The sequence below is a fragment of the Cebus imitator genome, unplaced genomic scaffold, assembly GCF_001604975.1.
Source record: "Cebus imitator isolate Cc_AM_T3 unplaced genomic scaffold, Cebus_imitator-1.0 Scaffold196, whole genome shotgun sequence".
Classification (NCBI taxonomy): Eukaryota; Metazoa; Chordata; class Mammalia; order Primates; family Cebidae; genus Cebus; species Cebus imitator.
The window spans coordinates 2,415,852-2,431,373 of NW_016107511.1; the positions used below are offsets into that span (position 1 = coordinate 2,415,852).

Genomic DNA, 15,522 nt, shown 5'->3' on the forward strand with positions numbered 1-15,522 from the left:
ATATTATGCAGCTATCAAAAACGATGAGTTTGGGTCCTTTGTAGGGACATGGATGAACCTGGAAACCATCATTCTCAGCAAACTGACACAAGAGCAGAAGATCAAACACCACATGTTCTCACTCATAGGCGGGTGTTGAACAATGAGGACACATGGACACAGGGAGGGGAGCACTACACACTGGGGCCAGTTGGGGGGAAATAGGGGAGGGACGGTGGCGGGTGGGGAGCTGGGGAGAGATAGCAAGGGGAGAAATGCCAGATGTAGGTGATGGGGAGGAAGGCAGCAAATCACACTGCCACGTGTGTACCTATGCAACAATTTTGCATGTTCTTCACATGTACCCCAAAACCTAAAATGCAATAAAATAAATAAATGGGAAAAAATAAAAATAAAATAAAATAAAAATAAAAAAATAAAAATAAAAAATGAGTGAACTAGAAGAAACATAAGAGGGAATAAACACAACAGATAAGCCTTAAGAAAAACAGAATATTTTAAAAAAGCAAAATGAAATGAAGAGATAAAAGATTTGAGAGACTTCAGGCAAAGATGACTGAACATCTGAGTAACAGGAGTCCCTAAGGAAGAAGGCCACAGCAAAGGAATAGAACAAGTAACTAAAAACATTAGTATAAGAAAGTCTTTCCCAAAAGAAAATTTGAGTGGAAGCAACACTGTGTATACAAGAATACAGACCCAGGACAACCAACATCAACACACCATCTAGTAAAATTATTGGACAATGAAAAGAAAAAAAATCCCCTGGTAATCTAAGGAGGAAAAAAAAAAAAAAAGAACACATAATACCACACTTTATGCCAGAAGAAAACGAAGCTATGTATTTCAAGACACTCAAGAAAAGACAATGTGAGCCAAGTATTTTACATCCAGCAAAACTTAACTGTTAAGTATAAGGGCACTAAATTGTTGTAAGAATCTCAGGGAATATTATTCTCATAAACACTTCTTCAGGAATCTACTAGACAGTAAGATTCGGACAATCAGAGTGATGCAAGGAACACTGGCACTAAGGACTGATGGAGTGCATGAAATGTGTAGTTACCTATGGACCAAGAGTAACTGAAGTGTAAGTGGGGAGAGTATATGATGCAATGTCTGTGTCTTTGACAGTAAAGATGTAGTATATCCATTTTAGAAACGGAAGAAAAGGGAGAGTATAGGCAAAAACAAACTCTGAATGTTGATCCAGTCTCAGGAACCAACTGCTCTTTCACAGGTAATAGAGGACAGAGGAGCATGTTTAAATGCATGGAGAGGATACAATTAGCAAAATGAAAATTGAGGGAAACTTCTAGAGTTGATCCAGGTACTTCCACAGTTACATTGTAAGGCAATTAAAGGGATGAGGATTCCTGTAGATTAGAAGACACTATATAACATTTTAAAAAATGAATGAGACTAAACCATAATACCTAGTGATACGGTTTGGTTGTGTCTCCACCCAAAACTCATCTTGAATTGTAGCTCCCACAATTCCCATGTGTCATGGGAGGAGCCTGGTGGGAGGTAACTGAATCTTTCCCATGTTGTTCTCATGACAGTAAGTCTCACGAGATCTGATGGTTTTATAAAGAGGAGTTCCCCTGCACAAGCTCTCTTTCTTTGCCTGCCACCATCCATGTAAGACGTGACTTGCTCCTTGCCTTTTGCCATGATTGTGAGGCCTCCCCAGCCATGTGGAACTGTGAATCCATTACACCCTTTTTTCTTCCCAGTCTCAAGTATGTCTTTATCAGCAGCGTGAAAATGAACTAATTCACCTACATATGAACATTTGGTGATATAACCATATAATGTAAATAAGTAATTACTATAGAAGCTAGAATAATTGGTATTTATGGGGGCAGAGGAGCTGTGATTTGGACAGGCACATGGAGGGGGTCCGTGGGTAGACGGCAACATTCTCTATCTTGACCTATATGTGGTCTCCCATTTATCCTGCCACCCAGCCCTTCCTTATTTATGTCTCAATCTAGCATCTTGATTCAAAGTTCCTCACAGAACTATTTGATAAAACAAAACATATTTTTAAAAGTTTTCATAATGTGTCTTTGGTTACCTAAAAATTTATCCATTGATTCATATGACTGCTCTTGATTGACAACTTTCTCATTTGAACATTTCATTGGTTTTCTTGGCATCAAAGTGCTATTTTTCTTATTTTGGCTAGGCAATTTTGAAGAAAAACTGGTTCTATCTTTTATAGTTCTTGGTCTGTGGCTCTGTTTAGAGAAACTGAAGTGGCTGACGGATAAACTTTCATCTGAGGATGAATAATCATCAATAAATTGAGAGTTATGATCCTCATCTCTTGCACGTCCTTGGTTTGTTTTGCTCATTGTTTTAGGAAAACTGTGAAGTTCTTTCCTGGTTTCCTTTCTTCTCTTAAACCTCAATGAACTAGTAACTCTCTTTCTTACTCTTGACTTGGAAGAAATCTCAATGTCATCAGATTCATCACTGATATCACTAGTGACTTTTCTTTTCAAAATAGATTTCGGGGTTGTGTTCTCAGGACTTAACTTTTTTGAAATTATTCCATCTCTTCTGTCACCAGTCTTTCGACCATCATCATCATTTCTTGTTTTTACAGAGTGTTCTGTTTCAGAATCCTCAGATTCCTCCAAGGGTGGCTTAAACTTTATACTATTGTTGGGGAATCTCTCAGTTGGATATTGTGTAGGACAGATGACATCACTATCTTCTGATTCTGAGACATTCTGTAAAATGCAATGTTTATCTGTATTTCTAAATTTTTTCTCATCATCAGACTTAGAAGAAATTTTCTGTTCTAAAATCTTCTCATTTTTATAAAAAATATACTTTTCTCTTAGATTTAGGATGTTATCTAATTTCTGATGTTTTGAAGTACCAAGAGAGTCCTGATTTTTCTCACAATCAGCTACTGTGGCTTCTGTTGAAAGGCATATGGGCTGCTCATCAGAACTTTCATCAGAAGAAGCAGTATTTCCATCACTGTCCTCAACTGCTTTACATTTTGTCTCAAACAATTTCGAGAAACCACACTGGAGTAAAGTAAGCTGTCCTGGAGAGGCGGAAGCTTTACTTGAATCGGGTGCTTTGTTTTTGGCAGTCTGTACTCCTGCAACTCCCACTGGATCTTCATCACTGAAGTCGCTGCAGAAATCATACACTTCCTTTGCCAGTGGCTCTGCAGCTTGCTCTGGACCTCTGCGTTCCTGACAGTCAGGCTCTGTAGGCTATAGAAGAAGCAATGATAAAAACCTCAGAAAACCTCAAGGTAATAATAAGGAATCAACTGAACAACTTTGGGCAGGTAATTTAGGTACAAGTATATCACTTAGTATTTATAACATTTAATAAATAAATGTAAAGCGTTTAATATCATAGTCTAGTACAGTCTTTTCTCTTTCCATGTTGAATATTGTTCCAAAATAAATAAAAGTTTAAACTAGAGTACCACATAATCAAAGTATTTTGAAGAAAAACATAAAGTGAAGTGTTTGGCTTCTAAGATGCAAGGACACATAATTCTGGCCTCAAAAGTGAAAAGCACACAACTTGCTGCTTCAGAATTACTGGAGTTTACTGTAGTCTAGCATATACTTCCAATCATGCTTTAAGAATAAGACAGATTACAGGAGTTAACAAGGTAAAGAACTGATAACTGGAAAATTGTTCTAATTGATTTAAAAGGCTAACAGGATCTTGATCACCAGAAATAAAGACTCTTGAAATAAAATTTGCTACAAATTTAAATTCAATATGTAATTTTTTCACAATAATCAGAGTTAAATATATCTTACAGTTTTCTAAAACTGAGGCTCTACTAGTAAAAGATTGTGGGAAAGTATTATCTGGTAATATTTTTGCCAATATTTGATATTTGTGTACTTCTCTAAATTCATAAAAATTTCACCCCAAATTTATCGTCATTGGGCTGGTATAAATTGATAGTTAATACTCTACAAGTAAACAAGAAAAAACCAGCAATATTAACAAGAAAACCTTCCACACATATTTTTTACCTTTAAGATGGCCTTGTAATGACAATAAAGATTTTGTGGTACATGAGATGGCAAACTACTATAAAGATCACAAAATTAAGGCATCAAATAAAATAAAATATCCACTTTGAATGAGACCAATTTTGATATTTGCGTTTAATAATTTTAAATATACATTGATGGTGATTTTTCCACTTAACTTACCATTTAGTCAAAAATTGTTTATTTGGGATGGGTTACTTAACTAGGTGGTACTATATTTTCAGTGTGGTGTAGTTAAAATTCAGTTTGGCTGTAAATGCCTGAACTGCTCCTGAATTTGTTCTTATGATATGAATGTTAAATCAGCCTACATTACTAATTTTATCCATACTCCTCTGACTTTGTGTCCTTGACTCTTAATTTTTTTTTTCTTATAGGTTGAAAAGTGAAGGAAAAAGGAAAAGAAACAAAATTGTCACAGTACATGTTTTCTAGGTGTTGCAGGCTTCAGATTCAAATATTAACTTACCATTTCTAGTTTGTGTGCTGGAGGTCCCTCTTTCAACCATGTTGTGGCTGTCATGATCCCTGCTTCCACTTGGCCTTCTCTCTACATAACGTCAGTAAGAAAGAATGCAAATAGCTATGCAACACAGCGGGCAGCACAACCGGACAAACAACAGCAGTGCATGCCATAGCATTCTTAATGTTATCTTTCAACCTGCTAATCATATACAAAGGTTTACGTAACATTTTAAAATACTCCTAATTCTTAAAGTTTACTTTTTCAGACACAGAAAACTAATACTTTCCAGCCAACTTCATTAAAAGTACTAATGGGGAGAGAGAGAGTGAAGAAATGTTATATATTTACCCAGTATAATATCCGTAACAACCATTCCCATATAATAATTATGGTAAGGACATATTAACATTTTAAACACCACAATGTTGAATATTGGAAACTTGATATCCTAGCCTATATTGTTACTGTATTTCTTGTTCATATTCATTTAAAAATACCCCTTAGGTGTAGTAGACATCAAAATAAAAAGGTCCATCTAATATAAAATTAAAAGCAGTATTTTAGTTATATAACAGGTTTGCTACACTTTTGGGAAAGTATTTGCACTTTAAAGCTTCTGCTGTATTATTTAGCTGGAGTTCTAATGGTCTAGATTCTAGAATACTAAATTCTCCTCAAAAGGAAATCATTTTTTTTTAAGGCTGTATTTGTTGACAGAGCAAGAAGAAATAATACTACCATTACCAGTTACAAATGCCCAACTTAGGAATACACAGACATACTAATGGCATGGTCCAGCTACCTGGCATCCAGGGCAATGAGGGAGAATCTCCTCTATGGAACTCTAGGGAATGATAAACAGTTTCTGAATTACTACAAGTCCTTTATTCCCCATTCCTCGAGGCTGTTATAGCAATGGGATGGGAAGCCTCATTCCCAGGCTACCATTTATCTCCGTAACAGAAGCTAAATGGCTACAACAGGTGAAAGTGGCAGTACTAGAAATCTGAAAGCTGTTGAAACTCTTTTTATAACATAGATAAATGGCTACTCCAGTTTTAAGCTGCTCAGGCCCAAACACCTTGGAGCCATCCTTAACTCCTCTCTTTTTCTCATACCCTGTATGTGACCCATCAGCAAATCCTGTCAGTGCCACCTGGATAATATATACAGCATCCAGCCACTACTCACGCCACCCACCACTTCACCCTGGCTGGGTTACTGCAGTATCCTCTTAAATGGGTTCTTGCTTCTGTCCTTGTACTTCTATCGTCTAGTTTTCAACAGTAAGTCAAGTTAATGTATATCAGACTATGCAGAACTCTTTAATTGCTTTTTGTCTCACTCAAGTAAAAGTCGAAAGTTCCTGCATGGCCTGGCTCTCCGTCATCTCTCTTGCCCCATCTCTTGCTCTCTTGCATACTCTACCGCAACCAGTGTGGCCTCCCTGAAATTGTGATATCACATGGGGCATGCTCCTCCCTTAGGACCTCTGCATTTGTTTCCCCTGTCAAAAACACACCTTCTTCCCTCACCTCTTTGAATATTCATATGCGGCCTTCAGAGTGAGGGCTTCCTTGGATACCCCATCTAAAAATGCTCCTTCCTTGACAGTTCCTCAGAACCTAGCATAATATAATCTGTATTTCACTTATTTATTCTGTTTGTCATTGGCCTCCCCACATAGAATGCAGACTTCTGGTAGACAGGATTGTTTTGTCTATTTTGTTCTTTTATGTAAGCACAGCTCTATGAACAGTACCTGACATTTCACAGATGCTCAATAAATACTTGTAAAATGAACTCTCAATATCTATCTTTGAAGAGAAACTATAATATAGACAATGGAAAGTCAATGCAAAATAGAACGAAATTGCCCAGAAATCATAAGATTTTTAAAAAGTATAAAAATTCAAATTTTTACATCTTAAAACATTTTTAAAAAGATTTTATACAACCTTTAAAAATTAAAAATGTCTCACATGAAATGAAATACTTCTTTTACTTTATGATATGTGCTTCCACTATATGGGGCTTGAAATAATAACGTTTCGAATCACCTTTTGGCCCAAAGCAGCATGAATCTAACCAACCCTGAATAATTTTAAATTCTGATTGATGACAAATGAGCAATTTTAATTTAAAATTTAACTTAATAATCAAGTGCCAATGATATGCCTAGCAAGACAAATGCAGGACATGGATGGCCTTGTCACCCTTTATTAATATCAATTAGAAAATAGGTTAATATCCTTCGTGTTCTGGCATACTGAAGAACTTAGGTATTTTTTAAAAATAAAATGTAAGACACGGATGGTCCTGTCATTAATAAACACTTCTGAAGGTGAAATAAGATATTCTTAGAATAACCAGTGAACAAGAGGACATTTGTGTGTGTGTGTGAGACTGAGTCTTGCTCTGTTACCCAGGCTGGTGTACAGTGGCACAATGAAAAAGAGAACTTTCTTTACTTAATAACTTGTCATCCTGATATATCTTATAGAACACTTGTTTAACAAAGGAATAGGTGGTTATTCTGACAAAACAGATAACTATGTCATATATGACAGAAAACAGAATAATGTCATGCTAATATTTTTATAGACGATTTTAACATGAATATAGGCATGTCAAGTAGTACTTTAGATGGAGATGGCAGCTGGGTGTGGGAGCTAGAGGGCAAACAAAGCTGTTGATATGAAGAGAGGAGCTGAAAAGAAGAAATTCATGAAAGAAACAGCATATTTAAAAGCAAGGGGGAAAAATACAAAATGTGGGACTCCAAATGGGCCACTCAATTCAGAATCAAATGTAGTTACTATAAAATAGAAACTCAGCAGTATACATCAGAAATTGTATAATAGTAATATTTATAGGATTCAAATAATATACACCTTCTTCTCCCCCATCCATCCAAGTTTACTGCTGAACTTGCTTAGCATTTGATTCCTGACATTACATGGTTACTATGTAAACGTTCTCTTCTACCTCCCGTCAAGATGGTTTAAGTTCCTCAAGGACAGGAACCAATTTTGCCTTGAACTGTCTTTATGGTACTTACTGAATAAATGAAGTACATTAAGATTTTACTACAAAGTCCTGGAAGTCAAGGAAAATATCCTGAAGTTCTCTAAGACTCAGTTTCCTCATCTATACCATGAGGAGGAAGAAAAAGATGATATTCCAGGATTTTATGATACCTATATGAATATCAATTAGAAAATAGGTTAGAATCCTTAGTATGCTGGCATATAAAAGAACTTAAAGACCTTTTTAAAAAAGGATATAAAATCTTTTGTTTTAAGAATAAGAAACAACTGTATGCTGAGGATGAACACAACGGGGAGAGTTTAAAATATTGGTGTGGAATTTTTATTGGGAACAGAAAAAAATCTCCATGAAACATGAGAGTACATCTCAGGGAGTATTTGGTAACTTTTAATCAGAACACATTTTATGTTTTGTTTATTTAGGAAAACCTCTTTTTTTAGTTCTTGACTTCAACAGCTGTTTTCAAAACAATAAACTTCTCTCTGCCCATCTTAAAATGCCCTTGCAGTACATACTACCTAGTATATGTGTTTGTGTGTGTACATTATTTATAATTACTCTAAGGAAAATCTTAGTTTAGAGATAAAATAATTCATTTCTTACTCTCTAAAAGTAGTAATTCCAAGGCATTTTTGATAAAGAAAGCCAGAAATTTCTCTGAAAAGGCAACAGCAACTGTATTTCAAGTTTCCTGAGGAAGAAAAACTATATTTAAAATGTTATTGAAAAGGTCAGAGAAGAAGTTCACACCTCCAGGATGTCCCTTGTAAGACATGACCCTTGAGACCTTAGTTTGAAGAGGTTATGGATCCCAAAAAGCTCTCCTTGATGCTCTTTTGATCCTTGAACTGCTTCAAAATATCGTTTGGCATTTTCACTTCCAACCACCACACAGTGAAGTTGCTAAAACAGAAAAAACACAAGATACTTTTGAAGCGTTTGCTCCAACAATATGTCAGAATTTCCTGGCATTCCCTGTATAGACACAGCTTTAGCTGGAGCAGGCAGAATCTCCTCAGGGAGGAAATTTTGTTTTAATTTCCCTGGCAGATGTTGCCATTATGGTGAAATAATCACAATCCGGCCAGTCTTATTGAAGCAGAGATCTTATATTTCTTATTTTATCTGTTTTCTAACAACTGAGTCAAGATTACATCTCTATGGAATATCCACCTGACATAAATGTTTAATAATAAAAGCCTACATTTGAATATACTTTTCTCCTTTTTAAATTCTTATTACAACAAGAACGACTAAAACTGGCAGAAGTAATTACTATATCACTAAAGTTAAATTGCAGTCTAACGTAATGATACGATAACCACCTTGGTGTCAAACTAATTGTGCCTTGACTACATTGCATACTAACAGCAAAAATGCTATCACTGCTTTAAGAAACAATGCATCTTTGAAATAATTTTGAATATAGAAAGAACACTGACATGGAACATTTAGAAACACCATTTCAGTATTAACATTAATATGCACTCTCTATTTGCTGGATAGTTTACAAAATGTAATATAAATATGTAAAATTAAAATACAATCTGATCAACCCCATGTATACTTTAAAATTTCTTGAAAGAAACAAAGAATGAACAGAATGGAAAATAACTTCAGTTTATTCATGGAGGAATTACATGCTTAAGGGGAAATGATGCTTAAGGGCCAGGTATAATGGCTCCCCGCTATAATCCCAGCACTTTGGGAGGTGGAGGTGGAGGCGGGCAGATCCCCTAATGTCAGGAGTTAGAGACCAACCTGGCCAATATGGTGAAATCCCTTCTCTACTAAAAATACAAAAATTAGCTGGGCCAGGTGGTGGGCACCTGTAATTCCAGCTACTTGAGAGGCTGAGGCAGGAGAATCACTTGAACCTGGGAGGTAGAGGCTGCAAGTGAGCTGAGATGGTGCCACTGCACTCCAGCCTGGTTGACAGAGCAAGACTCCGTCTCAAAAACAGAGAGAAATGCTTACCTGTTGAGATTATCATCAGAGTTCATTTGCACTGTAATAAGTTACTCTAACAGCTGCCATTTATTGAACATTTATTACATGAATAGCATTTTATTTACATACTCTCATTTTATCCTCACAACCTTGTATCATCTCAATTTTAGAAATAAAAGAACTAAAATTTTTCTATTTTAAAAATAAAGTAACTTAAGTTTAGAGAAATTAAGGGACTTGCTCATAGCTGTCAGCTAAGAAGTATCACTCCTAGAATGTGTACCTTGGTTTCGCTGAATCTAAAATTTACTAATTACTATTTACTATTAACTAACCTCTCACTTTCAAAATGCCCCTCTTAAAACCCTTGGGACCTTCTGGTATATAAAAGAAGTTTTAAAGAACTTACGGATCAACATACCAACTTGATCAGTTTGATACCAATGTTCCAGAAACATGGGCTGTAATCCTGGGAGTACAGATTTACCATAACAATTGATACAAGTAATAGCCCAGATACAGCTAGTGCTCGACTTACGACCACGATTGGTTCCGACACACTGGTCGTAACACGATTTGGTCGTAAGTTGAGTAGGCTATATGCATGCGGAGATGGTAGTGCTGCCGGAAGCTGGTCCGCACTGTCTACGCCCAGCTGGGCAACGTTTGCGCTGCCAGATGCGGAGCAGTCGTGGCTAGCGATTGTGGTCGTAAAGTCGAATGGTCGTAAGTTGCATAGGTCGTAAGTCGATCAATACCTGTACCTATTTTACCCTTGCTATTGAAACTACCTTAAACACTCAAACTGTCAGACTGCAGGAAATCTAACTATAATCACCGAGGTAATTTGCAGCCTTAATTTGAGTCTTTATAAGCTTCCTAGCAAAGTTTTATCACAAAATTTATAAAAAGCACATTATTTTGTACTTTTTTGTTTTCCAAAGTGGCTCCAGTAAAAGTGGAAATCAGGTGTCTCCATCCGTAGGCTATTAAAAGAATCATGTTAGAATTCAAGAGGGTAGGGGAACAATTAGTAATTAGAAAATGTAACTTAGTTTGTAGCTTAAGAAAAATCCATGCAGAAAAGAAAAATGTCTGGATCTCATCCTAACAACAGACAAAATAAACAAGTTCATGACTGTTCTTCCATCCTCAAGCCCAGTGGTGTGGCATCTTTGTATTTTTCTCTCTGACCCTTTGCTTCCTTACCATGGGTTATTAGATAATAGGGTCAGAGAAAGCAGAGATGAAGGAGATGTGCACATCTGACCCTTATTTTAAAAATCCTTGTGATTACATTGGCCCATGTGGATAACCTAAGTGGCTTGGGGATTAGGAAGTCAACATCTTTGGAGGACTACTATTCAGCCTATCACAGTAAAGAAGTGCAAAAAGAATGATCAGAGCAAGCAGAAATGACACAGAAACCACACTAATGGGTTCCCACTAGTCAAATATGAGACAATATGAACATCAAAGTAAACAGTGATATTCAATGGGTTGTAATCTGTTACAAAAATAGGAAGCCATGAGACCACACAGATTAAATAAATAGAAGGGAAAGCTCATTAATGGTAGAGTGCCAAAGAATAATCAAGAAGGGTAATGGAAATAGAAAAATCACCACCTGACAACCATTACAGTGGTAGCTGATTCAGACAGGAATCACAAATGAACGCTAAGGCTGATGCGTGCAGGTTTGATGAGGAATGGAATGAGGAACTGGCAGTCTCACAGGATCTCCCCATAAACTACTTATCAATTACAAAGAAAAAAATAGTAACTTTGCAGTGAAGAAACTCAGCCGACACAAACTTGACTTGTGATCAAGGTTAACGTGAGGAACAGTTAAAGCAGGCCACTCTCATGTGATTTCTGACTGATGCAACAAAAAGAGCACAGCATCGTGCCTGTAATATTTGTGCCAATACTGCTTGGCCTGAGTCCGGACATGAGGAAACATCAAATGGACCTAGGCTGAAGGACATTCTACACAAAGAAAGGCCTTATTCTTTAAAATGGTCAAGGTCTTGAAAGACAAAGAACGTGTGGGTAATTACCCCAGGATGAAGAAAACTGGAGACACAAGCAAATGGAGCCATGACCCTTGATTAAATCCTGGACCAGAAGGAAAAAAGAGACCTTGCTGGGAGAGGTGGGGAAATTGAATGGGTCCTGTGGATTATAGCATCATGTTTTATCAATGTTAATTTCTTGATGTGAATAACTGCATTTTGGAGAGGAGCGTGGGGGGCAGGGAAAACCAGGTGCAGAACAGTATATACAACCGGGTGTTTAGAATGCGTAAAACTTTTAAATGTATATATTAAGGAGCAGAGTGTACTTCTTTTGGGGAAATACACACTGGAAAATTTAGAGTGTTGGTAGGAGAGTGTTGTTTCTTTGGGGAAATACACGGTGGTGAGAAGTCTTAAATGGCTCAGAAAAAGAATAATGGCTGACAGAAAGAGAAAGCAAGTGTGTAAAATGTCAGCAAATAGGGAATTAGAGTGAAGCTACTTGGGGGTTCTTTGTGCTATTCTTGTCATTCTTCTGCAAATACTTATAAATTTACACACACACACCCGACACAAGAGATGAATTTCTGAATGCCAAACTTTAGATTGCTTAAATGTTCCAAGCCTGAAGGAGCACAGCTGCTGAGAAGTGATGTTTATATTTTTAAAATGTATAAAATATCCTGAATGCGTTATTACAACAAATGCAACAAAAGATATCAAAATAAAAGCCCCTGATGAACGAACAATACAGGTCACTCCTTACTAGTCTAACCAGTGCTGTAATGTTTAGGTGTATCCTTCTAGACATCTTTCAATGAAGTTAAAGCTATTTATACATACAGATGCTCCTTAATTTATGATGGAGATATCTCTAAATAAACCCATTGTAAGTTGAAAATACCATTAGGTCTAAAGTAAGTTTTGGAGTTAGCACAGGCTTAACTGGATGTGGCCCCATTGTAAATAGAGGAGCATACTTCATACACAAATAGGTTATCACTTTAGCACCATCATAAAACTGAAAAAATATGAAGTTGAACCATGTCATAAATCAGGGACAGTCTTAACACACAGAAATAGTTTTATGTGTAAGCACATTAAAACACTGTATATATTGTTCTGTAAATTGCTTTTTGGACTCATTTAAAAATGTCTAAGACATCTTGCCACATCAGTACATTTGATCTGACTGCAATTTAATTTTACTGTCACAAAGTAACATAGGTATCAGAATTTATCATTCTGTTACTGTTGGACATTTGGGTTTGTTTTTTAAACAAACGCAAGCAATGCTAAATAAAAACCCTTGTCATCCTTCCTTTGTCATCCTTCACTGGGCATATGTGACAGGATTTCTGTCAACTTAAGTATGGGGCCTCTACAATACCTATACTAGTTGTTTCTCAACAATAGTATATGAGCATCTCTCCAATGCCCCGACCAACAAAGAATACCACCAATCTCCCCAACCCCACAAAAAACACCTCAAAATATAATTTTTTAAAAAGCTTTTTGCAGAGTATTTTTTTAATAGCATTTTAGGTTTTGGGGTACATGTGAAGAACATGCAAGATTGTTGCATAGGTACACACGTGGCAGTGTGATTTGCTGCCTTCCTCCCCTTCACCTATATCTGGCATTTCTCCCCATGTTATCCCTCCCCAACTCCCCACCCCCCGCTGTCCCTCCCCTATTTCCCCCCTACAGACCCCAGTGTGTGATGCTCCCCCTGTGTCCATGTGTTCTCATTGTTCAACACCCACCTATGAGTGAGAACATGCGGTGTTTGATTTTCTGCTCTTGTGTCAGTTTGCTGAGAATGATGGTTTCCAGGTTCATCCGTGTCCCTACAAAGGACACAAACTTATTGTTTTTGACGGCTGCATAGTATTCCATAGTGTACATATGCGACATTTTCCCTGTCCAGTCTACGATGGGCTTTTGGGTTGGTTCCAGGTCTTTGCTATTGTAAACAGTGCTGCAATGAACATTTGTGTGCATGTGTCTTTATACAGGAATGATTTATAATCCTTTGGATATATACCCAGTAACGGGATTGCTGGGTCAAATGGAAATTCTATTTCTAGGTCCTTGAGGAATAGCCACACTGTCTTCCACAATGGTTGAACTAATTTACACTCCCACTAACAGTGTAAAAGTGTCCCTATTTCTCCACATCCTCTCCAGCATCTGTTGTCTCCAGATTTTTTAATGATCGCCATTCTAACTGGCATGAGATGGTATCTCAATGTAGTTTTGATTTGCATTTCTCTAATGACCATTGATGATGAGCATTTTTTCATATGTTTGTTGGCCTCATGTATGTCTTCTTTTGTAAAGTGTCTGTTCATGTTCTTTGCCCACTTTTGAATGAGCTTGTTTTTTTCTTGTAAATCTGTTTTAGTTCTTTGTAGATTCTGATATCAGCCCTTTGTCAGATGGGTAGATTGCAAAAATTTCTTCCCATTCTGTTGGTTGCCGTTTCACTCTAGTAACTGTTTCTTTTGCTGTGCAGCAGCTGTGGAGTTTGATTAGGTCTCATTTGTCTATTTTGGCTTTTGTTGCCAATGCTTTTGGTGTTTTGGTCATAAAGTCCTTGCCTACGCCTATGTCCTGAATGGTTTTGCCTAGGTTTTCTTCTAGGATTTTTATGGTGTTAGGTCTTATGTTTAAGTCTTTAATCCATCTGAAGCTAATTTTAGTGTGAGGTGTCAGGAAGGGGTCCAGTTTCTGCTTTCTGCACATGGCTAACCAGCTTTCCCAACACAATTTATTGAACAGGGACTCCTTTCCCCATTGCTTGTTTTTGTCAGGTTTGTCAAAGATTGGATGGTTGTAGATGTGTGGTGTTGCCTCCGAGGCCTCTGTTCTGTTCCATTGGTCTATATCTCTGTTTTGGTACCAGTACCATGCTGTTTTGATTACTGTAGCCTTGTAGCATAGTTTGAGGTCTAGCAGTGTCATGCCTCCTGCTTTTTTTTGCTTAGAATTGACTTGGCTATGTGGGCTCTCTTTTGGTTCCATATGAAGTTTAAGGTGGTTTTTTCCAGTTCTGTGAAGAAGGTCATTGGTAGCTTGATGGGGATAGCATTGAGTCTGTAAATTACTTTGGGTAGTATGGCCATTTTTGCGATATTGATTCTTCCTAACCATGAGCATGGAATGTTTCTCCATCTGTTTGTGTCCTCTCTTATTTCCTTGAGCTGTGGTTTGTAGACCTCCTTGAAGAGGTCCTTTACATCCTTTGTTTAGTTGTATTCCCAGGTATTTTATTCTCTTTGTAACAATTGTGAATGACAGTTCATTCTTGATGTGGCTCTCTTTAAGTCTGTTATTGGTGTATAGGAATGCGTGTGATTTTTGCAAATTGATTTTGTATCCTGAGACTTTGCTGAAGTTGCTTATCAATTTTAGGAGATTTTTGGCTGAGACAATGGGGTCTTCTAGATATACAATCATGGCGTCTCCAAGTAGAGACAATTTGACTTCCTCCTTTCCTATTTGAATATCCTTTATTTCTTTTTCTTGCCTGATTGCTCTGGCTAGAACTTCCAATACTATATTGAATAGGAGTGGTGAGAGAGGGCATCCTTGTCTAGTGCCAGATTTCAAAGGGACTGCTTCCAGTTTTTGCCCATTCGGTATGATATTGGCTGTTGGTTTGTTGTAAATAGCTTTTATTATTTTCAAATATGTTCCGTCAATACCTAGTTTATTGAGGGTTTTTAGCATAAAGGGCTGTTGAATTTTGTCAAAGGCCGTCTCTGCATCAATTGAGATAATCATGTGGTTTTTGTCTTTGGTTCTGTTTATGTGGTAAATTACGTTTACAGACTTGCGTATGTTGAACCAGCCTGGCATGCCCGGAATGAAGCCTACTTGATCATGGTGGATAAGCTTTTTGATGTGCTGTTGCAATTGGCTTGTCAGTATTTTATTGAAGATTTTTGCATCTATGTTCATCATGGATATTGGCCTG

General features: G+C 37.1%; 1 protein-coding gene across 4 annotated transcripts in view; it reads right to left on the minus strand.

Moving 5' to 3' along the window:
- Nucleotides 1–15,522, minus strand: part of ERCC6L2 (ERCC excision repair 6 like 2) — a 143,567-nt gene that overhangs the window by 39,707 nt on the left and 88,338 nt on the right. For all 4 annotated transcript variants that reach the window (XM_017547197.2, XM_017547192.2, XM_017547201.2 and 1 more), the window contains 3 exons: nucleotides 8,323–8,475; nucleotides 4,525–4,605; nucleotides 2,084–3,245 (listed from right to left, as the gene is read on the minus strand). In XM_017547197.2, coding sequence (XP_017402686.1) covers nucleotides 2,084–3,245; nucleotides 4,525–4,605; nucleotides 8,323–8,475 — 1,396 coding nt within the window. The remainder of the gene's footprint in view (nucleotides 1–2,083; nucleotides 3,246–4,524; nucleotides 4,606–8,322; nucleotides 8,476–15,522) is intronic.